Raw genomic sequence first — 24,715 nt, 5'->3', positions numbered from 1 at the left:
ACAATTAGAAACCGAAGCTATCAAGCAGTGAGCTTGAGTCCGGCTCCTGGAAGACTGTCGGCGCTGCATCCTTGCTCCTGTTCACGCCAGATCTCATCTCCACATGAAGAGGCGACATTGGGAGATCTGCAACGACCAATGAACTACGGCGACGCAGCAGCTTCAGCGGATTGATTTCGCCGCCCAGCCCGTTCGTTGTGCTTATGGCGGATTTCAAGAACTCCCAATTACGGACTGCCATTTTGTTAGTTTTTCGTATCCGCATGTCAATGTTGCATTCAACCGTACCGAGATCTAAGCCGAGTAGGTCGCAGCCCATTCGGTCGTACAGCTTCGCACTATGTAGCACAAACTCCCATTCTACGCGGGGAGTGACCTTGGAGGCCCCGCGAAGCGTCTGCAGCGTCTTTTGTCGCAGCTGGGCATACAGAACCACTAGAGCCGGGTCGTCTGTGAGGAACAACTTCGATTGCATGTCAGGGGTATATGGTGTTTCGATCAAGGTATACACGGGTGACTGTGCCATGGATCCAAACGTGGTTAGTAATCGATCAGACACGCCGGGGCTAGCTGATGGGGGGAAGCAACAACTCACAATCAAGGCCCTTACAGCCATATCTTTGCGATTTAACATCCAGAAAGTCCAAGAGGCGAGCCAACGATTGCCTTCCCTGGCCGCCAGTGCAAGCACCTCTTCTTCCAATAGCTTCCTTAGAACCGGTCCCTGATCTCCTTCGTAAACCCTTGCAATGGCAACTGCGCGCTGGAGATCCCTCAACTGATTGAGACAAACATTGACGGCGTCCTGAAGATGATCCGCTAGCAGGAAAAATGCGGCCGCGTACTCTGTCGGACCAAACGTCAGCAAGTCGTGAGCGGCTGCACACGTGCACATGCAGGTACTCACCGAACCGACGCTTGCTGAGCAGAGCATAAGCGTTCTTGAGAGCTTTTGTCCGCCACACTGGATCATCAAAATTGTTCGCGAGGAAGCGCTGAGTCGTAGCCTGTTCACGATTTCCGTATGCCATGCGCCACAGACCCTGGAGCACCGTTTTCTTCTTGAGAGCCAAGTAATACAGACTGCAATCGACCGGGTTTTTCGCGTCACTTTTGGTGTATTCGTTTCGAGCAACATTTTCAAATTGCGCTCGCTGTAACTCCATCAGCTTCGGGGGTGGTCACGCATCACCTGATTAGTGTTCTTACCAACGCATTGTGATCACCGAGCCACATGAACATGCCGCTTTCTTTCGCATCTTCCCAGCGAATGCAGCTGTGACACTGTTTCGTGACAAAGTCAACAAGAATGTCCTGACTCGTGGAATGGTAGGCCCAGTTGATCTCTCTCCAGGACATCTGGATTTCGCTCGTCCGGCCCTTCCGTAGGGCATGTTGGCGGAAGAAGAGCATAAAGCGAGCTCCATTTTCATCCAAAGATCTACGTTGTTTCTCAACGAGCCCGGCACACTCGACAATGTCTGCCAACTGGATCTGCTCATGCCCAGAGAGCTGTTCAATATCGACCTTGGTCAACCGCTCGTTGATTGCATAAGCAACGTCTTCAGTAAAATTTTCATCCTCTTCATCCGCAGCTGCCTGGTAATCAAAGTGAGAACCAATTTGCGACCCGGACCCATGCATTGCTGATGCCTGCCATTTTCTTCAGTCAGCATTCAATGGGATGCCTCTTGGCTAAAGGAAGGTTGGTACCTCGTCCTGGTAAAACTCAGAGGGATCGAGTCCAAGGTAGTCGTCGATGGGTTCATCCGCGACGTGAAACTTGAGTGTCTTGTACAAGGACATGAGCACCTTTCGCACCGCTGCACTCTTTCCTGCAAGAATGCTCTGACTCAGAAACTGTGGGTGAAAGAGTGGCAGTGGACCATTGAATCGTTGAACAGCTTCAAACAAATCCCATACACCATTCTTTCTATGGGGAAGCTGTAAGCTCTTTACCAACGAGCCAGAAAGATCATATTCTCTTCCGTGAACAAACATCTGGTTGCCAGAACCGATAACAAGATGCCCATCACCAAGCCAGGTCGAATCGCCTATGGGATGGGGAGTCAGCTCTCGAATGCTGATCTCTCGCACAGCAGCCCACGCCGGTCCTTTATTGAGATAGTCAAAACGCATTTGACATAATAGAACAACCTTGGACTGGAACCCCACCGCCAGTATTGACTGTGAGTCTGGAGTGGATGTCCAGTCCAGGTCCTGAATTATGTTGTTAGTTCCGTAGTTTTGTGTGAATTCGAGTCGAGCAGCTCCGATGTCCCAAATGGATAGCTGGGACCTGGTCGAATCGACAAGTGCCGCTTTCTTGAGTGTACTGCCGCTCACCAATGCTGGCTCCGAAAGCCCCGTTTCGGCTGAACACGTTGAAAGCCATCCAACCCTGTCCCCTGTACAATCGACACGGGCTGTCCAGAAATCAACTCGCCCAGAATGCGTGTACGAAATAGCAATATCCTTAGCAAAGACGTCAAGAAAGCCGGATGTGACAGGTGCAGAACCTGCCGGGTCAACAGGCAAAACGTAGGCAAGACCTTCGATATTGTTTAGTTGAAACCTGCAGTACTCCTGTATCGAACATTCATCGCGCCCGTTGACATAAGTTTCGGACCCTCGACGTGAATACTGGGGGAGATTGACCTTCCAAACGAGACCCTGCCGTTCCGAGGTGACAGTTGCAATGTGGGCTACTGCGTACTCCTCGTGTGGCTGCCTAGGCAGTATCACCAAACACAGAGGCTTGCCGGCAATCTCATAGGACTGACGTTCCAATAACGTAGCCTTTTGCAACCGGCAATCCCAGAGACATATGGTGTTATGCTCCAAAAAAATGACAAAGCGGCCTTTTCGGAGGACACATATACGGTGAATATGTCCACTACCTGGAATGACACTCTGCCGCGATAATCCTGATTTGGTGTTGCCATTATGAGTCCAGACGATGCTTTCGCCTTCCGCTGTCCTGGAAACCACTGCTCGCCCGCTAAAATTTCGGACCATCTTCTTGATGGGAGCCGAGTGCCCAGACCACATACATTGCCGAGAAAGGCATTTCTGGTCGGCTGTCGGGCTGAGAAGGTCCACCAAGTCAGATTCGTAAACATGTATTTGGCCCTCAAAGTCGTGAAACAAGATACGTAGTCGCCCAGTCCGCCGGTCACAATAACTTTGTAACACAACGTGCTGGCTGCACATAAAATCGAGGTCTTGCGGCTTGAATCGGGACAAGTTCGCGGCCGGGGACTTGCTGGATTTAGACCCTACGTCTTCTAACACAAAGACAGCCGTTTCCCCAGCACTGTTGAAGGCGACACATAGCTCAGGGCTCTTGTTTGCAAGGGAAATCAGGTGCTCAAGAGCGTTATCTTGTTCTCCGTTCTGAATCGGGCGGCGTTGTACAGCTAGCTCCGTAGCAGCGGATACGTCCCTGCCGTCGATGACGAACGCCAGAAATGTTGTAGGGGGGCTGAGACTCTGCTCCCGGAACGCCGAAGCCAGATCAATGGTCCCCCACAGATTCAGTTGCTGGGGGGCATGGGGGTCGGACCCAGTCCAAATGCGAATCTTGTTGTCGACACATGCAGTATAAAGCACGTTTGGGACAGTTTGTTCGATATGATATGGTTTTCGCCATCGGATACTTGTTACAACATCTGGGTGTCGCAGGTAGGCCAAGTCGAAGCGCACGTCTTCCGCGCCGTACGTAAGACGGCGCCACACCTTGACAAGGCGGTCTTGAAAGCCAACCGATGCGATGTACGCCGAATCGTAGGATATTTCTGCAAGCTTGGAGGGGTTCGGGAGGGTTTTCGTCCATATGCTGTTTGGCTCGCCGGCCGTCGAATACATGCAAAGGACAGAATGAGCTACGAGGAGCTCTTCGGATGTGCCCCAGCTCAAAATGGTATTGTCGACAGCATCTCGAAGGCCGGGTATAAGGAACGTAGACTGGAGTCCCCACTATCGCAGACACATAGGATTAGCGATGGGTCGCTTCAAACTACAGAGCACAGTCTACAGAGCCAGAGCAAGCTAGTCCAGGGCTGGATCGGAAACATACCTTTAAAGCGTCCTCTGACTGTCCAAATGGCTTGTAAACTCTGATGATGGAGTCGGTGCAAGTTGCGATCTTTCCAGACCACTCGTCGAATGCAACGGCTTGCAGATGAGATGGGTCTTCATCGTAGACGGTTTGGACAATGGTGCCTGGATCGCACAGGATGGTGAACGCGCTGCCCGTGATATAGACCTACAGGGACGCATATCAGCGGAATAGGAGTAAGCGAAGGCGCCAATGGCTCACGTTGAAGTGCCTCGAGTCCCAAAAGCCCGTCGCAAGAGCGTAGAGCCCAGGATTGGGCCTGCCTGGGAGGATTGCTCTCATCCTACTAGCACGAGACTCGCAGCCACATTGCTCGGGAAAGCAGGTCGCGGTCGTTGCCCGTCGCCGACGGAAACTTGGTCGGCACAGCGCTGAGAAATATTGGGGCAGGCGATGGCAGAGGTCGTATATGAAAGCCACTGGATATGGCGCGTTTAGAATGGGTTCTGAGACGCGTAAGGTTCATGCAAAAAAGGACGGTCTTTTAGGAGCGAGAACAAATGAGCGGTTCTTTAGAGGGGTACAACCTCGAGTAGGTCGGCACCAAGGTAAGGCAAATTAAGGGAAGGCAAGGCAGGGTAGGGAGGTATCCGTAGGTAAGTAGGAAATGGTGCGGCAAGGTACGTAGCTATAGATGTCTGGTGACGGGTCTCGGGGAAGCTTCTAGCGATAAGATAACGTTGGAGAATGACGCCAGCTTGCAGAATGACCATCTGAGCCATGGTTGGCCAATGCCTGTCGACGAGGGGCAAGTGCTTTTGTCGCATATTTTCCGGAGTTGGAAACTATGCATCTCAACCTGTCTCCTTATTTTCCTTTCTTTATTCATCTTTGTTGGCGGCCGGCCGTGACAAGCAACGTCGATACTTGCACGTCCCAGGTGGCACAATGCACGTTGGCCCAGATAGTACGTCTTTGGCTCAAATCAGTCGGGTATACTAATAAACATTTTTCCAAGACAAAACACGACGTCAATATCCACCAGAAACCATATCATGTAGCCTGAGTTCCAACCCTCTTTAATCCACTTGACCCAACGCCTCAGGCCGACTGCCATTTGCCCGTCGCATACTCATGTCGGCTGTGGAAAGCCTCTGGGCTTGTGCGAAAGAGAGCCTGCTCAACTGACCAGCCTGGGCTGGTGGCACACTCCTGTTGTACCGCTCTCGAAGCTCACGTTCAAACGGCGTTGGCAAAGGAGCAAATGGCGTCATGGATGGTAACTGCACCGAGGATGCCATCCCTGTCCAACGTGTTGGTGTGCTCACGATGACTCCGTCCGCGTCGGCTCCTGAACCTCCCCCATCTTGATCCTCCTCCTCTTCAACCGTAGGGCCCATTTCTTGGCGTTTTGAGGCTCTGAACAGCCCTGTCCCCGGCCGCTCGTGTACTGTCCTTGATAGCTGGAAAGACTGACGACTCATGCCGAGTCCAGTGCTCTTCCGTGAGCTCCCAAGGCTTGCTCTCATCGCGCTCAAATGTTGTGACCTGGTCATGTCTCCATCTCCTTTCCAATGGTGAAGAAGACGACGAACGAGCTGCTTCTTATTCCTTTCTCTGACATCTGTGGCAACATATTCCCTGCTCTTTAGTTGAAGTACTGTAGACTGCCATTGACCCCAGTATCGCATTTTTAAGGTCTCCTGCCAGACTTCCTTCGAGCGACCGTGCACGCTTTCATGGTCTTGCGAAATGATATGCCACTCGCCGAGCCATGCGACTGTAATGAGCCTGGAAGCACCCCGATCGCGGCTGCTGTCCTTATACCAAACGTCCAAGAAACCAACAACACGATTCCGCTTCTCCATACTGTGGTGCTTAGTCGCTTCCCAGCCAAGGTTGCGATGCACTCGGGCCAATGACTTCCAGCGACTCAGATTTTCCTTCGTTAAGGTGGCCTTAACATGTTGCCTGCATCGTGCGTAAGACCTTCGCGTTTGAGATCTCCAGACTCCCTTTGAGCGCCAGGTTTTCACCACTGTGTTGACGCTGGCGAAAAAATAACCACGCTGGGCCCATGTACAGAGATTTGAGCTATGCTGATTGCCGGCTTGCCAGGTATCGACCACGTGTCGTGCCGCTTGATGTTTAGCAGAGCTTCGCGATCTCTTACTAAACCGAGCCATGTCCAATGCTTGCCGGTGCCAGATGTCTAAAACCGTTGTCTTGAGCAATCTATGAGAATTGGCCAGAGGGGAATGCATGCCATGGGGTGTCTGTGGCAGCTTCGGATCGGCTTGGTTGATGTGCCTTCTGTGGCCGCTATACCCAGGTGTACCTCGGTGTGGCGGTAGTCGACAAGCGTTGTGCCATCTGCATATGGTATCGCGTACCAGATTGAACCCCATCTTGGCACGAAAGATCTCGACCCTTGTCTCTAGTTGCCAGTGGTCTAAGGAGTTCCGGACGACGCTGAGGCGCCGATGAGTTGCTACGCCGTCTTGGTAACATCGCATCTGTTGGTGCCAGGAATTGAAGGCAAAAGACCACCAAGTTCTGGTATTGTGTTCTTCTGTGTGTGCACAAATCACGCGCAAGGCTGAACAAGATAATCTCCATTGCTGGAGACAGAGAGCCTGTAATTGGGGCCGAACCGACAACCTCGTGACCGTTGAACATGAACCAGACCAGGCGGCCAGAACTCTTCCAGCTATACGGCGTGCAGATATTGTCACAGCCCGCTGCTCCATGACAACACCGCCGTCAGCCCATCTCACCCAAAGGGTCAGCAAGCGGGAAGTAAAGATACGACGCCCCTTGAGCTTGGCGTCTGCTGTCACCAACTCCCAGGGGTCAAAGTGGCGCATGCGCAAAATATGTCGTCTGGCCACGGCGGTTCTTTCATGCTTCTCGGTTGCGTAGGTCTCCCAATGTGATATTCCTCTGAGAATCTGCAGGTAACGAGCCGCTCGAGCCGCTCGTTTTTCCAGCCAGGCGTATCGTGCTTGCATCGCTAGGTCATCTTCCAATCCCTCATCGGGAGGTGTGGCTTGCCTAGTGAATAGGACGTTGTCACCAGAGGGTTCCTTTTGTGGAACTGGCGCTACCTCCTGCTGCTGTTGCTGTACTTTATGTCGTTCAATAATAGACGACTCCTGCCCAAGAATCTTTGAGTCAATGCTGGGCCGCTTGCTGGTCTCGTGCTGGACGACTGTCGAAATATATGGCTGACGACCGCTGACCTCATTTCTGGGGGGTTCATCAATGTACACCAGCTGTCGCCGTTGCTGCTGCTGCTGCTGCTGCTGCTGCTGCTGCTGCTGCTGTTGTTGTTGTTGTTGTTGCTGCTGCGGGTTTTGAGACGAATTGGATTGCTGGGATAGAGTGTAATGTTGGTACTGTTGATGTTGGAGGTTATCTATGTCGTTCTGGGCTACAAATTGTTGCTGATGTAGATTGCCATGCTGGGGCAAGTATTGCTGGGGCTGCTCGTGTTGAGGGTACTGGCCATGAGACATGTTTTGGTCAGGTGAGAATTGTGGCTGGTCTTTTCTTGGTGGACGTTGTTCGCTTTGTGCTTGAAATGGTTCGTAATGGATGTTTTGCTCCGCCCGTGAAGTTTCGTGTCCATCAACAATAGGCCTTGCTCCAACGTCCTCTGGCAGAAGCCAGTTGACTGTCCTAGCAGACTTGGGTCGGACAGGACGGGAAGCAGCGATGCTGACGTTCTTTCCCGCATCGTGGGCAACAGTCTCAACGGGTTGAATAGTGGTGTCGCTAGCCCCACGGTGCTCGTTGGAGCCAGCCACTGACCGTGGGCTCTTGTGACTCGGCTCCGTACCCGCAGCTGTGGATGGCGAGTGACTTTGGGATGAGTGCTTTAAGCGTTCGGAGAATTCAGGAGCGGGATGATTTGGCCTCGGAATTATGGGCATCAGCCTTTGGAGGTTTGCACGGTCGCCATTACGAATTGCCTCGTCTGGGGCAGTGATCGGCCTGAAGCGCCCCTGCTGTGGTGGCTGTATATGTTCCGAAGAGCTATCGTCCGTGGTAGCAAAGCTATGTTCGCTATTGAAGTGAGGAGGTGACGGTCGCACCGGAATTTCATGGTCTCGTTCATCGCCTGGGTCAGAAAGCGGTCTCGAACCTTCGCTGCGACTGTCGAACTCCAGCTCAATACCCATTCTCGCCAAGACATTGCGAAGTTTATCCAGAAGTGAACCGTCGCCGCGCTCGCCGCCGACTCGGAAGACCAAGCGCGAGATGTGATGGTCCTCCTCGGGATCGATACCGTAGTTTGGGAGAACAGCGTCGTATGCCTGAAACAGAGCGTTCGTCGCCAACCTCTCACCCTCGGGGAGAAGGTCGAGATTATCCTGGGCAGCCGTGACGACATCGTGGAGGATGGCAATTTCTGATTTTGTGTCAGTCGCAGAGCCATTCGATGGCTCTCAATTCGCCTGCAGAGGCTGTGAAATGTGGAAGAAAATCCTGGATATCCTTACCTTCGTTACTGTAGTAAGAGTCGGAACTTTGAATTGACGCAAAGCTGGATATGCCGTCACGAGGAGCCAGCGCTGGGCGATGCGGCAGTGACGGCATGTGAGTTGATGCCGTTCCGGTAGCATAATAAGATGGCAGGAGTGGCGATAGCAGCGACAGCGGTGGAAGAGCAGGAGGAGTTGTTGCTTGTGATCGTACGGGCGTGATTGGTGTTGATGGTGCGATTCCGGTCGCGATCGCAATCGTCGCGGGCTATCGAAAACTGGGGGTATCGTCAAATTTCATGGGCAAAAGGCGAAGGACCGCATGCAATGAACGCCGAATACATTTGGCCGCAGCGATATCCACAGAGGAAGAAACGAGGAGTATCGAAAGAGCTCGACCGACTTCCGTGGGCGAAGAAGGATAATGTACGGCGGCGAACGCAGCGCGTCGCGAAAAGTTGCAAATACAATGGCCAGGTACAATGGTGCAGCCTGACTGACAGCTTTGTCTATCGCGCGCGTCGGCGGTAAAGGCGGCACTAGCGAAGCTAGGACAAAACGCAAGGTATCCCTGGACACTACAAGCGACGCGCTGTCCTAAAGTGAATAACGTCTGGGAGGAATTCCGGGAGGACAGAGGGAAAAGCAGATCAGGAAAGAGGTTGAACTGCCCGAGCTGCCTCCCGTATTTCCTTCACTTCTTGTGTGTTTATTTAGAGGACCACGCCCAGCAACCGCAGTCGTATGGTCACCCATGGAAAGCAGCAGTTGGTTCACAATACCACCTAACCTACCTTAGGTACCTAGGTCTGGGTATGCGCTGTAGGGACCTCGAGGAGTGTACTGTGTAGGTACAAGGTACCTAAGGTATCTAGGTGGTGTAGCATCCTAGACCGGGCTGCAAACCAATGAGATCGCGACGGCTTCGTACCTAATTGGCCATTTTGTCGGCCCTCGCTGCCTTAGGTAATCAAGGACTGCCTAAGGTACCTAAGCTCGTAATCAGTTATTGAGGTTGATGTAGTAGAGTTCCGCTTCTAAAGCTTTTCGTAGCTTTTCTATCCTCGATCTTGCACACCTGCATCTGGAAATTGAACATTTCTTCCGCGAATCCACGTCGCGCCGAGGCACTATCACCATGAATCGTCCACGGCCCATTCAGAAGTTTGCTTCTGCCGTATCGCAATGCTCTGTCGAGGTCGGTTCCCCGCTCCATCGTAGACAACCCACATCTCTACTTACCTCATCCCCAAAGCCTTGATGCTGACGTGAGCAGACCACTTTGTACGGCAAGTGCATTGTCGCCGACTACAATTCCGTGCATAAGGACAAGTGTGTCAAGGAATTCCTCAGATTGAAAGACTGTTATATTGTACATCGCTACCAACCCACAGCCAGTTACGGCGGCTCAAAACACATCACTAACACATGCTGAGTTGTAGGCTGCGGCTCGTACAGCCAGATAGTTGCCGACACTACCCTTACGAAATGCAATATTCTGCAAAAGTCTCAATTTGATGTTCCACCTTTCTATTCTGGTCTTCTAAGGCTAAGGCGCTTGTTTGCCTGCACATGTGTCTTTCGCCCAGTGCTTCTTACCTTATGGCTACTTCCACGCCTTCAGCCGTCGCATCTTTACAACTCAAGCAAGCGGAGCAGGAAGGTCGCATGCTGCACCTCCTGCTCCTCCTCCGCAATGACTACTTTCTGCCCCAGGCCAGAGGCCTCACCCTCCACCTGCGTGACTTCATGTTTGTCCATGGGTCTGCGCAGCGCCTTCTCAATAGCCTTGCCTTGAGTCTGGAATACCTCTTCGAGTCCAATCTTATCGGGGTCGCTGATAATCTTGTACTCCATCTTGATATCATCGGTTGGCTGCAGTTGGGCCTTCTTCCGGAGGCGCTGGACGCGATTGATGATCTCTCGAGCGATTCCCTCGTGCGCGAGATCCACATAGAGCTCGGCGTCCAGGATCGTGAGTACATCGTTGTCTGAGTTCGTCTCCAGGTTCTTGGAAGCCTCATCCTCCCTCAGGCCACGCCTCACTACAAGATCACCGTCCTCCAGACGAATTCCGTCGACCAGGATCTCCTTCTTCTCCGAGTACTCTTTGACAGCATCGCTGCTGAGAGTCGGCAGCGCCTTCTTCACCCGCGCCATATCCTTCTTGAGCTTCTTGCCTAGAACAGGCCAGTCCGCCGTCACGCTGTATTGAACGTTGTACTTGGCCTCGTCTGAAGAAAGAACCAGATCTCTCACGTTCATCTCTTCCTTGATGTAGGATGAGAGAGATTCCAAGTCCTTCAGGTATTGAGGATCGCGGTGAATAACAACAAGTGTCTTCAGGGGCGTTTTCAGACCAATGGCCCTCCTCTCACGAGAGACGCGGACCAAATCGATGACTCTCTGCATTCTGCCCACTCTGCGCTCGACCTCCTCGTCGAAAAGTTCCTGACGCACATCCGGGAATGGCAGAAAGTGAATGCTACGTGGGTCCTCTGCGTCCGCCTCTCTGGGAATATACGGCCTGAGCTTTTGGTAGATGGTATCGGTGATAAAGGGTGTGAAAGGGGCAAGACCTCGGCACAGCGTGAAAAGCACTTCAAATAGGGTGTTGAGGGCATGCTTGGTGTCTTCCTCTCCATTCTCACCCTTGAGACGTCTTCTGTTGAGCTTGATGTACCAGTTGGTCGTGTTGTCAATGAGGCCAAGAAGTCGAGGGACAACGGTATACAAGCGGTACGCTACATGCAAGTCAAAGTGTCAGTGAAGTTCAACAGCTTCGGATATATGGATTGAACATACCATTCATCTCGTCGTTAACAAATTGGAGCAGACTCTGGCAACTTGCCAAGATCCACCGGTCCATCACATTGTCATTACTTGACTGCGTTTCTGGGCTCCAGACGTAGTCAACGCCCTCGACCTTCTTGAGCAAGGAAACTTGGCCCTCAAAAAATTTGTAGCTGTTCCAAAGCGGCAACAACACTTTCTGCACAATCTCCTTTACCCCGGACTCCTTGAAGCGCAAGGGTTCAGCACGGACGACTGGCGAGTTGATCAGATAAAGGCGAAGAGCATCCGATCCGTACTTGTCCATGACCAGGTCTGGTGCTGGATAGTTCTTGAGACGCTTCGACATCTTCTTGCCATCCTCAGCGAGAACGATGCCGTTGACAACGCAGTTTTGGAAGGGGATCTTTCCAAAGAGATGTGTACCGAGAACCAGGAGAGTGTAGAACCAGCCTCTTGTCTGATCCAGGCCCTCCGCAATGAAATCACCAGGGAAGGATGCGTTGAACTTGTCGACATTCTCGAAAGGATAGTGTTGGCTGGCGTAAGGCATGCTGCCAGATTCGAACCAGCAATCGAAGACTTCCTCCACGCGCCTCAACTGTCCCTTGCCCATTTTACTGGGGATGGTAATGTGGTCAATGTTGTCACGATGGAGATCCGACAGGTCCCCATCGTAGCCACTCAACTCCTTCAATTCTTGCACGCTGCCAATACAAACGCGCTCCTCCATGTCGTCGCTTACCCACAAGGGAATGGGAGTGCCCCAGTACCGGTTTCTCGACACGTTCCAGTCGCGGGCATTTTCAATCCAGCTGGCGAACCGGCGTTCCTTCACAAAAGAGGGAACCCAGTGGGATCCCTTAATGTTTTCAAGCATCTGTGGAATGATTTCTGGGATGCGAACGAACCATGAAGGTACAGCTCGGTAGATGAGAGGCGTGTCGGAACGGTAGCACATGGGATACGAGTGCTTGAGAGAAGAATCAACGACAAGTCTTCCAGTACCCTTTAGATACTTGATGATGTGTTTATCGGCCTCCTTGACATGCATTCCTGCAAAATCAGAAATGCGCGGGCCGAAGTGACCCTTGTCGTCAATAGGGTCCGGCGGCGGTCTGTTTTCAGTGATGATACCAGCAGCGAGGGCAACGTTGTAATCGTCCTCGCCAAAAGCCGGGGCCTGGTGAACGATACCAGTACCGCTGTCGTCAGTAACGTATTCGGCGTTCAAGACCCTGAAGGCGACGTCCTTGTACTCTTCGTAGAAGTAGTTGAAAGGGGGCTCATACTGCCAGCCCAGCATTTCCTTGCCTCTGATCTTCTCGAGAACCTTGTACTTGGCTTTCTTGGGGTCCTTGTACAAAGTGTTTAAGAGCTTCTCGAGAATGATGTATTTCTTGCCGGATTTCTCGTCCTGGATTTTGATGTACTCAAATTCAGGGTGGGCAGCAAGACCGAGATGCGACGGCAGTGTCCAAGGTGTGGTTGTCCATGCCAGGAGATGAGTCTCAGGGTCATCGCGGAGAGGGAAGGAGATGACAATGGCAGGATCAGTGACATCTTGGTAGTTCTGGTTGGCCTCGAAGTTGCTCAGAGCTGTGGTGAGAGCGGTAGAGTAGGGCATGACACGATGACCTTGGTAGACAGCTCCCTTATCGAACAATTGCTTGAACACCCACCACTCCGACTCCATGAAGGTGGGGTCCATGGTCTTATAGTCGTTGTCGAAATCAATCCAGCGTCCGAGTCTCTCGATGGTGTGCCGCCATTCCTCACTGTAACGCATGACGATGGATCTGCATTCAGCATTGTAGTTTTTAAGACCAAGCTTCATGACAGCAGCCTTTCCGGAGATTCCCAGCTTCTTGTCAATTTCGTGCTCAATGGGCAGGCCGTGGGTATCCCAGCCGAAGCGTCTTTCGACATGGAAGCCCTTCATTGACCAGTATCTCGGGATGATGTCTTTGATGGTGGAGGCCAACAGGTGACCGTAGTGAGGCAGACCGGTTGCAAAGGGGGGGCCATCGTAGAATGTGTAGAGAGGTTTTCCCTGGGTCAATTCGAGCTATGTAGCAGAAATGAGATGTTAGTAGGTGGAGGGAATAGTGCGGCGCTTATAGTTCTCTGGAAAGCGAGACAACGCTCGGAGATGAACGATCAAGGCTTACCTGACGCTCAAATGCCTTGATCTCGCGCCATTTCTTGATGATCTCGACCTCTTCCTTGGGAAAGTCGATAGACATGTTGGCGGAATCGAAGCGGTGAGGCGTCGAACGCAACAAGTGCGCAGCGTGGTTGTGAGGTTTGCAAACACCAGAGTTGCGCGCCAAGGATGGCTGGCCAGCGAGGGTCCGATTCGATGGGTTGTCACAAGAAAGAGAAATGAAGCCCAAGCCCGTATCTTGTAGAAACCGTCGTGGTTGTAAGCAGGCAAGGCAGCGGCAGAGGCTCGAATGAGTCTTTGCGGGTGAATCAAGACCGACGACTTGTCGAGGAGAGGTTGTGGCTCTGAATGCACGTTGATTTGGAGGGGTCTTTTTTGGTGGGCGATGTGAGTCAGTGGGGTAATTTTTTCCAATTGACTTAAGTCGAGCGCGGGGCAGTGAGTTTTCCAGATAGGCACCTTGGTCCCTTCCCCTCCTTCCCGGCCTAAGGTACCAAGGGAGGTACATCGTCGCTGCACCTGGTGGTTGGTACCTTGGGCCTGCCTAGGCCCGTAAGTCTCTATGTCCCGAGTCGAAGACGTGTCTTACATAAGCCTGCGAAAGGTGCCTTGCATGGTAGGTAGGCACCTACCTAGGTGCCATGTGCCTCAGCAGGCGATGCCGCACACTGCTTGTAAGGGAGCACGGTAGGTACCCAGACAAACGGATAGGCGCCTTCGATACCAGGTCACCAAGCAACGCCTTCTCCGGCTGGCAAGGGCTGATCATCAACATAAACAACCCAACGTCGACCTGACGCCCCGCTCATTTATCCCCTCCCCACGATACTCTCCTCGACGGTTCACAATACCCTCGCCCCCGCGCAACCGTGTCGTTTATCCCGTTGCCGGGGAATTTACTACAATCAACATACAGCAGCCCTCTTCCGACTGGTATTCAGCACATCTCTCAGACCTGCAATCTTCGTCAACGACACCGAAGCGTACCTAACAACCCAGCCCAGTCCGCACACTCGACTCAGAACCGATAAAATACCTCAAACCCACCCATAAAAACTGCGAATCCCGCAAAATACACTCGGTTCTCTCCATCCTCGTCCGCAATGTCCTTCCTGTTTGGCAGGGCCAGAACGAGGCCGGCCGTGGACCTACCCAAACAAGCCAGGGAGCATTTGACGAAGCTGGAAGGACCAAATGGCTCTGTGAAGGTCAGCCCTCATTATGGTTGCCGCGCATCTCTTTTGGACCATCAAAGTGCTGACCTATCCTCTCGTCAGGCCGAAGAGCTTGCCAGAGTCCTGAACCAGATGAAGTTCATTTTGCAAGGTACTCAAGGTTGGTCTTTATACCTCGTCTACCTTGGACCATGGCAGCTAATGTCGGATCAGAGGCTGATAGCAGCCCCGAACAGATATATCAACTCGTTACTGGCTTGATTGAGGAGGATCTTCTTTACTTACTTGCCGTAAATCTCTGGCGCTTACCGTTCGAATCCCGCAAAGATACCCAGGTTATCTTCTCCTACGTCTTCCGTTTCCGCCCTCCAACCGGCTCGCCTAAGAGCGACCCTCTCGCTCTGTCCTACGTTGTCAACAACCGCCCGCAAGTTTTGCTGGAACTTTGTCGAGGGTACGAGCACAAGGAGAGCGCAACGCCTGCCGGTTCCGTTCTCCGAGAAGTCCTTAAATCAGAAGCCGCCGCCGCCATAATCTTGTACGATGACAATGAAGAATCTGGATCTAGCAATAAAGGTATCAATTTGATTGACCGAGACCGCCGTCAAAGCGGCGACGGCGTCTTTTGGAGGTTTTTTGACTGGATCGACAAGAGCTCTTTCGAAGTCGCTGCGGATGCCTTCACCACGTTTAGAGTAAGGCGACCCTATTGCTACAGCGAACCTTCAGCTGCTGGTACGATTTCTGACCTGCCCTATCTTTAGGAACTTCTTACGAAACACAAGGAGCTTGTCCCGAGGTACTTGTCGGTCAACTTCGACCTCTTCTTCGACAAGTACAATAACATACTTGTACAATCCAACAGTTATGTCACCAAGCGACAGTCCATCAAATTACTCGGCGAGATCTTGCTGGACCGCTCAAACTATAGCGTTATGACCGCCTACGTTGATCGCGGAGAGCATCTGAAGATTTGCATGAACCTATTGAGAGACGACCGCAAGATGGTCCAGTATGAGGGCTTCCACGTCTTCAAGGTCTTCGTTGCCAACCCTCATAAGTCAATTGCGGTCCAAAAGATATTGCTCATGAATAGGGAAAAGCTACTCACGTTCTTGTCCCATTTTCTGGAAGACCGGACCGACGATGAACAGTTCATTGATGAAAGGGAGTTCCTCATCAAGCAGATCAGAAATATGCCGCCAAGCCCAGTGCCGCCTCAGAGGCATGGCATGTCTGGCGGCACTTGACCGGTTTGAAACAGAGGGAAAGGGAAAACTATGCGGGAAGTGACAATCCCAACTTGAACATGTCGCTGAAGGGAGTTTCGATGTAATTGAAGCGGAGGTCTCAGAAGCTCGAGCTTTCATGGCGACATCGATTGAATGTGCATTCGCGTCTGGCGTTCATGGTAGGACGGTTCCCAAAACATCGCGTTGTCCAGCAAGCTGATAATCAATTTTCGGCATGCCGATATTGTGACATGGATGGATTGGAAAGTCTCCATGCCGATAGTCCTTTCCCACGGCGACCTTGGTCTACGTATCTTTGATGATCCACTCTTGTGCCTTTTCCTTATATTCCTCGCGCCACCTGCTCAACGGAGGCCGGCCATGGACGATGTCCCCAACGCTCCAAAGCATCCTCTTACAATCCAGGTCTTCCGTCACCTCGTTGTCCGGGCAAATGATATAAAATAAGCCCAACTCCATTTTCTGTTCCAAATACTCAGCTACTTGCTCAGGACTCCAGGCGGCGGCTGGCTTTTGTCTGCCGGAACCAGCACCGGCGAGGCCAGTGAAAGTCCAACCTGGCACTAGAAGGTGCGCTGTTGTAGCGGTGTTTCTAAGATCAAATGACAAATGTTCGGCAACGGACTTGACAGCCGCCTTGCTGGCGTTATAGGCCGGGTTCCCTGGTGGATTCGTGATGCCTTGCTTTGAGCCTGTAATGACCACGGCCGACTGGGAAGATTGTCCATTGCCCACCAAAGGCAAAAGGGTGTTGATGCCGTTAACAATACCGTACAGGTTTGTGTCGATGATGCGATGGAAGCTGTCCAGATCCTGCCAGCTTGATTTGCCGCCAACACCAGCGTTGAGAACTAACAAGTCGATTCGGCCTTTGAAGAGGTCAGCTCCAGTGGCATTGTCGCGCAGTGGCGTGTCTCGAAAGGGTGAGCGCGGAGTGAGAACAAAAGAACTGACCACCAAGTGTGCTGTTGACTTCAATCTTCAACCTCTCCCAGTCCTGCAAGATGCTGACGTCCATCTCGAATAATTTTACTGAGCCCCTCAGTGTGGATTTAGCCTCATCGAGAAGCCTTGTATCACGGTCAACTATGACCACTGTCATTTGTCGATCGAGACATCTTTGGGCAATTGCTAGGCCAATGCCTGAGGCGCCACCCGTAATAACTGCGGTATTTGAGGAGGCAAAGACGGACGCCATGATCAAGCAATCTTTCAGCCAGCTTTCTGCTATGTGTCTTGGGTACGCTCACAGATCGCCAAAGACGTCGGCTACACACGGAGTGAGTAGGTTTCTGAAAACACATGATAGGTAGATGGAAACGCACGCCCTCACTCTCGCCGTCCCCATCCCGTTTGCGGGGAAGCCTACGGATTTTAGCACCATTATCGCCGCCATCAGTCATCAAAGACTGCCGAGGCAGATGAACAGAGCCAATCAGCTTTATCTCACGAACAGAAAACCCTCTGCGGGCATCAGCGTCAATAACCGCCCCCAAAAGCTATGTGTCGGGATTAAGAAGCTTTAAGATCCAGCTAATAGCAAATTAATGAGAGCCTGACCCTTAAGACGCCTCTTTCCCCCATTCCATGCCTACTAGTCAAATAAAATAAAAAAACGCAACACAGACAATCACTCGTCACCTTGAACTCATGGGTACCCACGCGGCGCAATGTTCGGGAGCATCAGCGAGAGGCCTGAGTCGGCTGCTTCGCCAGCATCACACTGACACTCTCTCGCGCGTTCGAGGAGGCCCATACACTTTCCTTTCCGCCCCGCCGCCAGTCGTCGCCGGTTGCATCTTCTCCGCCTCCTCTTGTCGCCTCCCCCATGATGACCTCCAAATCTCGTTTCTGGGAGCTGATCCAGTTTCTCACAAAGTTTGCCGGATCTTGGCTCATAGATGTGAAAAACGAGTGTTTCGCCTTCGAACTGGCAATCGCCGAGACCAGTGTCGCCAACTGCTCATCCAAAGTAGCCACGTTCTTCAGAGCACTAGCATAGGCTGGGTTGGCCACAAAAGGCACCAGCTTGGATCGAAGGGTTTCCTCGACAGCAACCCGTACGTCGTAAACCGTGGGCTGAGGATCCTGATGGAACGTCTCATCCACTCGAACCGTGTACGGTAGACTAATTGGGGGAAGAGGTCGCAGGTGAGGCTGGATGTAGTCGTTCAAGTTTGGAATCATGCCCACGTCATTGCCATTGATAATCTGGACGAATAAGTCAGCGGAGGGAGAAGATATTAGACGAATCAACTGTGCTACCTTTCTTAGGAGGTCATCGCAACGAAAGTTACGTTTCTCCTCGTCTTCTTGCAAGCCCATCATCTTGATATACTCCCACACGGCTAGAACAGCCTCTTGTCTGGACGCCTCGGTCATATCCACAACTTCAGCCAGGTCGGGACTTAGAAGGTATCGTTCTGGGTCCTCCAAGCGATGCAAGTTGACAGTGATATTCATGTTCTCGTCCCCACTCCTTTTGAAGGTAAACTCGTCGAAGTCTGAGACATTCGTAGCATTCTGTGCAGAGTGCCTCTTCCATTCAACAGTCTGATCGGATGCCGCCCGTGAGCGGCTTCGATCGAAATCAACGTTGAGAGCCTTAAAGAAGCGCGAAAATCGACACTTCTGCGGCGACGGGGCTGAGCTTTGACGTCTTGAGCTGGGGGCGCCATCCTCGTCCATTCGGTCTTCGTTCTGGGCAACATCCTCAACAGATTCGTCCTGGTCATCGTCAAGCAAACGAGCTTCAATCTTGACGCGATAGGAAGGCTCAGCACTTGGTGTGAAATCGAAGCTGTCGACGCTAAGTCCGCTGCCTTGCCATGCCTGATCTTCGACGGTGTTGCTAATCCAGACGCGCAGGGTTTTATACCGCTAGGGATCGCCCAAATTTAGCAAAGGGTATGGGCAATAAAATTCGCGGGTGTAGACATCAAAGAAATCATTGTGCAAGACGACTGACCTTTGCGTTGCGACCAACAGCCTCGACGATGTCAAGGCGTTTGCGTGTCATAGTTGCATCGAGGCGGCGCTCGAAGTCGCGCAATTCCTTGTATCTCTGGGCGACCTCAGAATCTGTGATGCAGTCCTCGACGCCGTCTGGCAACGTTTTATCGGTAGGCTTTCGACTGCGACGCTTTGCTAGCTCGCTCGTAAGGGCCTGACCCGGGGGGTGGTGTTGCGCTATAGTCGCCTGGTTGATGGCTGCTTGCTGGTGATGTCCTGGAGGCATGATGGGTCCTTGAGAATGCGTGTCAGCCAACTGGAGCCTGATGCAACGCGGAGAAAAGAAGGGCACGATGGGGACGTGAGGCAGGTGGAAGTCCTTCTCGACAGAAGGAATTAAAGGAAGGGACGGGCATACCGATGCCGCCTCTCCGTTGATTTGGGGCGGTATGTGGAGCCCGCTGGGGAACTTGCGGTGCGCCAGCATGGGCAGCATACTGACGGTATTGAGGCTGCATATCGACAGTGAAGATTTTCGACGCGCGCAAGGAGGTTAAGAATACGGGGGAAAACCCCAATACGAAACCCGAGTTATTGGATTCAGAAATGATGACCGTGGCGATGTGCCAAGCTGGGTAAGAGGTCGCGTCGTTTGTCGCTTCAGGGCGCGTGTGCAAAGGCGAATGGCTGACACTGGAGCGGCAACAGGCGCAGGATGAAAGTGCCACCTCTGATGATTGGTCCATTAAAATGGGCCATGGGACAGATCCACCCTAAGGGTTCGGCGCATTTGATTCGCAGGAATGGGAGCAGACTACCGGTAGAATCTTCAATGACCTTAATTAGCATCGCAGGACATGTGAAAAGATATCCCACTCTTTTCCACAACGTATGTCAAAGATCCAAAAGAGGTTCAGAGACACATTGATCTTCTAGATTTACTAGAATGCCTTGAAAACGTGATCAGGATCGAAAGCATACATCATATGGACTCGCTGTCCCTCAGGGCTTGGTTTGGCCTTGCTCAATGATTCCTATGAAAACCTCCTAAACTCCCTATAAGAAGACAACCTCCCTTGTTCATGAATGCTTCCGCCCGCGAAGGAAATTGCAAAAACCCATATATAATAGGCCAAGTCGTCGAAGAGTGCATTGCCGACGGGACGCCACGCTGCTGAATGCTTACTTCCAATCCCACTTTCATCATTAAGAAGTCCTGGGCCTCCTCTGCATGCCTCGTTAAGGGCACCACATCTCCCTCCTGTGAAGGCCCTAATCATATCCTCGGGCATCAAAATTGTGCCCCTAGCCCATTTTTAGATTGCCGCTTGCTGAATCGGTTTCGTTTGGTCGAAGAAGAGTCTTCCAAGCTCGCTTGACTTTTGCTCAGATGGTTTCGGCCGGACCGGTCGCTGACGCTGAAGCTATCGGGGTATGCTCCTCGTCCACCCAGCGTACTTGCTGGACTCGACACTGCTGAAGACATGTCTGCAAAACCATTGTCACCAGCATAGCTACCAACAAGGTTTTGAGAAACCGCCAACTCCCTGGCTCTTTCCAATGACTCGATCCAGTCCTCGGCTGTAGAACCATTGTCGGGGGAGCTGGAGCTGCCCTTCGGCTCCTCAAATGTGTAATGGACGCCGCCCTGTCGAAATTTAGATGAGCGGCGATACTTTTTGCCCAGAATACTTACTGCATCGACGCACCAAACTCTTTGCCCCTTGACGTCAAGTTGGGTTCTCCATGAGCTTTCGGGCGACAAAAGCGATATCTCCTGCTTTGCACGCTTCTCGTCTCCGCCAGCCGGAGCCAGCAGTATTCGACCACTTGATGTGACCATGACCAATCTTTGTCTCTTCTTTGTTGTGCTGCCGCCAAAAAACCTCGACAGCTTCTTATGCCCTTCATGCTCACCTCCTTTGCCATGGCCCCCGTTGGGCAGTGGAGTTGACACGACCATCAAATCGCCCAACTTGAGAATTCTCTCATTGTTCCGTGTCAAGACAGGCGACCATTCGATATCTAGCTGAGTTGGGGGAGGTAGCTCGGTTATAATCCTGGCTGGACGAGAGCCACCATTCGCAGCAGAGCTTTGAGCCGGCGGCTGTGATGTTCTAGGAGGGGCAACAGGATTCGGACTGCCGGCCGCACTATTAAGCTGAATCAAAGTCGGTTCCTGTGGCGCGGGGTTATAAGGTCGCAGTCGCGGAGCTTTGGTTCTCCACAGTCCCTTGCCGAACTGTTGCCCGTCAAAGAATTCGTGGTTCTTGATATGCTCCACGGTAAGACGCCGGGCTGGGTCAAGCACCAAGCACCTTTCCACCAAGTCTCGTGCTGCTGGGGGAAATCCGCTGGGGAAATCGTACTCGAGATTAACAATCTTCTGGAAAGTGAGGTACTCCGTGCCCGCCTTGAACGGCGGCCTGCCGGCCAGTAGCTGGTATACTATGCATCCGAAAGCCCAGAGATCGCTCGCCTTGCAAGCATTTTTGCTCGTCAAAAGTTCAGGGCTCACATACTCGGCGGTTCCTACGAACGATGCTGCCCGGCCATCATCCTCGATGTCGCCACGGCTACTTTCAGGAAGACCCCTTGCTCCCTCACCTGCGATCTGTGACTCTCTGGGATCCTTTAGCAGCTTGGCTGTCCCAAAATCGGTGATCTTGACATGCATGTGGTCATCCAAGAGAACGTTTTCGGGCTTCAAGTCTCGGTGAATAACCCCTCTTGAGTGCATGTAGTCAATTGCATCCAGTATCTGCGCACCGTAAAAACGTGTGCACTCCACATCGAATGTGCCCGTTTTTTTGAGAACACCGAGGAGCTCGCCACCGTTGCAGAGATCCAGGACATAGTACAGTGATGCTTCGTCTTGAAATGTGTAGTAAAGGCGCACAATGCCTGGGTGTTCCGTGAGGCGGTTCAGGGTGTTCTTCTCGATGTTGACATACTTGATCTTCTTTTCCTTGATGATGTGCTTCTTTTCAAGAACTTTGATGGCATACTCTTTGAGCGTCTGTCGATCAGTGGCTAAATAGACCGTACTGTACGAGCCTTCGCCGAGCACTCGACCAAAACTGAAGTCCCTAACTCCTTTTTTGACGTGTCGAATGACTGTCTTCCCATTCGCGTCCGTCTCTCTCCTGACGCCAACGGCAGCGCCGCGGTCTTTCCATTCCTCGCTGCTGGTAGGGAGTGGCATGTCGGGGCCGTACGGGTCTCGTGGAGGCTGAGAAGCTGTAGTTGCTGAGACGTATCCACCCCCCATGCCTTTGGAGCTCCTCCTCGGCGGCAGTGGTCCAGAACCAGGAGGCAGTTGAGATTGGCGAGGGTTTGCAGACCTGTGGCTTGGCTCTCTTGTAGGTATTGATGATGGGTAGCCAGGGCCATTACCAGAATCCTGTCTCGCTAGAAGGCCATACACGGAAGATCGTGCTCGTTCGTTCTGTGACGCAGTTTGGTGCTGCAACAAGCGTCCATCCTCAGACGCGGTGGGTGGATGGGCGTACATGCCAGAGATTGGACGGCCAGTGGGGGGTGCCGAGGCCTGGCTACCTTGGGCTTGCTCGGGGTCTGGGTATGACGATATAGGTTGACGGTAGACTTCAGCTCGCATGGCAGCGCTAGGGCTCGTTCGGTGCGATTCGGCGTGTGCGGGCATAGCATCCGGGGCAGCGCCGAGTTGTTCGGGAGGCTGGATGTGGGACACGGGTAATAGAAGACTATCTGAGATCGGGGTCGAAGCATGCGAGGCGATGGGTTCTTGTTGCGTGCCATGCCGGGCAGTGGAGGGTGCTAAATGAGCATCGGGTTGGTCCTCGGTCGGAGACAGGGCGCCTCCATCCGACAGGTTGTTTGGAGACGAATCGTCTGGATTAGCTATTCGTAATCCTCCGAGGGCCCTCGACAGACTGAGGTCCCCATTCATGGTTCGTGTATGTGTCTGTGGGCAGATGGGGGGAAGGGAGGGAGTCAGGAATGGGAAAGGAGAGGATGGGCGGAGGCAGTATAGGTAGAGAAAGGATGAAGGAGAAAGCAGGAGTAACGACTGGCTCCGCCGATTCCTCGTGCAATGGGCGAGGTGAAGTCAGATTTGGTAGGTACGCGGCGCGGCACGATCAAACGGGATAGGAGAGAAGCGGTCGTTAGTCGTTGGTCGGGAGGGCAATCGACCACATCTGATTCGGGTCTGCTCTGCGGTCGGTTGGTCGGTCGGTCGTGTCAGACAATTAGGTATGTAGGTATTCTGCTGGTGGGTAGGTGGTAACAACGCCGCCAGGAAGGCAGGTAGGTACTACCTTATGCCTGAGGTACGTTTAAGTGGTTCGCCAGGTAAGGTAAGGACTGGCACCTCCTCCCATGGGCACCTGACCTTCTATTGCCTTAAGTTAGGTAAGGTAGGGAAGGTACCTTACCTAAAGGCGCCTCACCTTAGACGACTGCGCGTGGTGCAAAACTACCTACCCACCAGGCACCTAACCTGCCCCATCGGAAGTGACCTGGGTTGCTGGGAGAATGTCCCCAAATGAGTGCAGGCAAAGCAGGCAGGGCAATGTGGAAGAAGCTATGAGCACTTCGCCCAGCACACAGATACAGCACTTCATTTCAATCCCAGCCATTCAGGGCCAGGTCGTGATGCCACCAAAATGACAAACTTCTAGTTCGTAAGATGACAACCAGCAACGAACAAGAAAAAAGGAATTCGGTGCCTTGCGTCATCCAACGCGGGCGAAGCTAAGAAATCGAGCAGCAGTGCGTAAGGGAAAGCGCAGTGAATACGTGCAATCTGCCCGCAACAGAGAGCCTCGTGCTTTCTTCACGAGCAGTATGAGCCTTCTCGCCCGAGACACAGCACTCATGTGCAACACTTTCTTTCCAGGGTTGACCGCTCAAATGTGTACAAAACAAGCACACCATTTCGCCATCACCTACGCCGAAATGTTACGCCTCGAACCATCTGTCATCCGCCTGACTCTGTGCGAGGTGAACGATCTGCACCGGCGATCGAAATCCCAGCAGCAGCTTCATCCTCTAGCAAGGCATGATCTAGGAGCTCTTTCTGTGCCACTACGGCAACCTCAATATCCAACCCCGTACTCTACCTGCATGGACTTACCTAGATTGTTATATTCATCGATTCCGACTGCAACAGCTTCGCCAGAAATTCCGGTACAAGACGGTAGCGACGATATAGACGGCGCAAGCGGCCAAAGCTTTGATCCTCTGTCAAGGACTGATGGCGTCGAGAGCGGCCCTCGCAGCGGTTGGCATTCCAACATGGCAAGTGCTTGCGACAGGCCGTCGAATTCGTTGAACACGATGCCTCGACCGCCTGTGCCATTTCCTTCAATGGGGCAAGCTTCTTCATCTCTTGTACAGTCCATCAGTGTCTGATCACTATCGTAATGCTCGACTTCCAAGTGAGGCTGACACTATTAGCAGCAACCGCAACCTGCGGCCTTGCGCGGGGTCGGCCCTAGGGAGCCAAGTCATGTCTACGCTTCACATCCATCTCCAGTCACAATGCGCATGGGCTTAGGGGGACAGAGAGACGTTGGTGGAAGCCCCAGACTCATTGTATATGATGATTCGGTCACTACAATGATCCAGTCCCAGACTGCAGGTCACCTTCCGGAAGCCCGGCACCAGAGTCGGCTGCATGAATCACATACGGCACCAAGCGGAAGATAATTGTTCCAGGGGCCAACTACTACCGCGCAGGGTCGCCATCGACGTCGTGTGAGGGCGGCCAGTCCTTTCGACACGGGCATTCCAGGACTTGTTAGGCTTTACGGCGGTAGGGAGAACCCTGGGGAGCTGGCACC

The 24,715-nt window shown here is 52.6% G+C and overlaps 6 protein-coding genes across 6 annotated transcripts; 2 read left to right on the top strand and 4 right to left on the bottom strand.

Annotated features, from left to right (window-relative positions):
* Positions 1-4: 4 nt before the first annotated feature.
* Positions 5-8,662, bottom strand: GCG54_00015688 (Regulator of V-ATPase in vacuolar membrane protein 1; the record flags this gene model as incomplete). The annotated part of the gene is made up of 11 exons (XM_045415463.1): positions 5-234; positions 289-517; positions 596-846; positions 908-1,154; positions 1,210-1,653; positions 1,714-3,978; positions 4,079-4,267; positions 4,322-4,491; positions 5,154-7,297; positions 7,424-8,474; positions 8,566-8,662. 11 exons carry the CDS (start codon positions 8,660-8,662, stop codon positions 5-7), a joined length of 7,317 nt encoding a protein of 2,438 aa, XP_045256100.1.
* Positions 8,663-9,685: 1,023 nt separating this feature from the next.
* GCG54_00015687 (uncharacterized protein) lies at positions 9,686-9,982 on the top strand (the record flags this gene model as incomplete). The annotated part of the gene is made up of 2 exons (XM_045415462.1): positions 9,686-9,745; positions 9,824-9,982. The coding sequence occupies 2 exons, from the start codon at positions 9,686-9,688 to the stop codon at positions 9,980-9,982; spliced, it is 219 nt and encodes a 72-aa protein (XP_045256099.1).
* A 200-nt stretch (positions 9,983-10,182) lies between these two features.
* On the bottom strand, positions 10,183-13,586 carry GCG54_00015686 (Isoleucine--tRNA ligase cytoplasmic; the record flags this gene model as incomplete). The annotated part of the gene is made up of 3 exons (XM_045415461.1): positions 10,183-11,291; positions 11,353-13,408; positions 13,512-13,586. 3 exons carry the CDS (start codon positions 13,584-13,586, stop codon positions 10,183-10,185), a joined length of 3,240 nt encoding a protein of 1,079 aa, XP_045256098.1.
* Positions 13,587-14,610: 1,024 nt separating this feature from the next.
* GCG54_00015685 (Conidiophore development protein hymA) lies at positions 14,611-15,932 on the top strand (the record flags this gene model as incomplete). Its single annotated transcript, XM_045415460.1, has 4 exons — positions 14,611-14,715; positions 14,785-14,842; positions 14,881-15,377; positions 15,447-15,932. The coding sequence occupies 4 exons, from the start codon at positions 14,611-14,613 to the stop codon at positions 15,930-15,932; spliced, it is 1,146 nt and encodes a 381-aa protein (XP_045256097.1).
* A 288-nt stretch (positions 15,933-16,220) lies between these two features.
* On the bottom strand, positions 16,221-17,133 carry GCG54_00015684 (3-hydroxyacyl-CoA dehydrogenase type-2; the record flags this gene model as incomplete). The annotated part of the gene is made up of 2 exons (XM_045415459.1): positions 16,221-16,804; positions 16,890-17,133. 2 exons carry the CDS (start codon positions 17,131-17,133, stop codon positions 16,221-16,223), a joined length of 828 nt encoding a protein of 275 aa, XP_045256096.1.
* A 485-nt stretch (positions 17,134-17,618) lies between these two features.
* GCG54_00015683 (Serine/threonine-protein kinase PKH2) lies at positions 17,619-22,818 on the bottom strand (the record flags this gene model as incomplete). Its single annotated transcript, XM_045415458.1, has 6 exons — positions 17,619-18,146; positions 18,201-18,815; positions 18,904-19,399; positions 20,346-20,375; positions 20,432-20,535; positions 20,584-22,818. 6 exons carry the CDS (start codon positions 22,816-22,818, stop codon positions 17,619-17,621), a joined length of 4,008 nt encoding a protein of 1,335 aa, XP_045256095.1.
* Between the last annotated feature and the right edge of the window lie 1,897 nt (positions 22,819-24,715).

The sequence above is a fragment of the Colletotrichum gloeosporioides genome, assembly GCF_011800055.1.
Source record: "Colletotrichum gloeosporioides strain Lc1 chromosome Unknown consensus_122, whole genome shotgun sequence".
In the NCBI taxonomy this organism is placed as follows: Eukaryota; Fungi; Ascomycota; class Sordariomycetes; order Glomerellales; family Glomerellaceae; genus Colletotrichum; species Colletotrichum gloeosporioides.
This window is presented reverse-complemented; position numbering and strand designations above follow the sequence as displayed.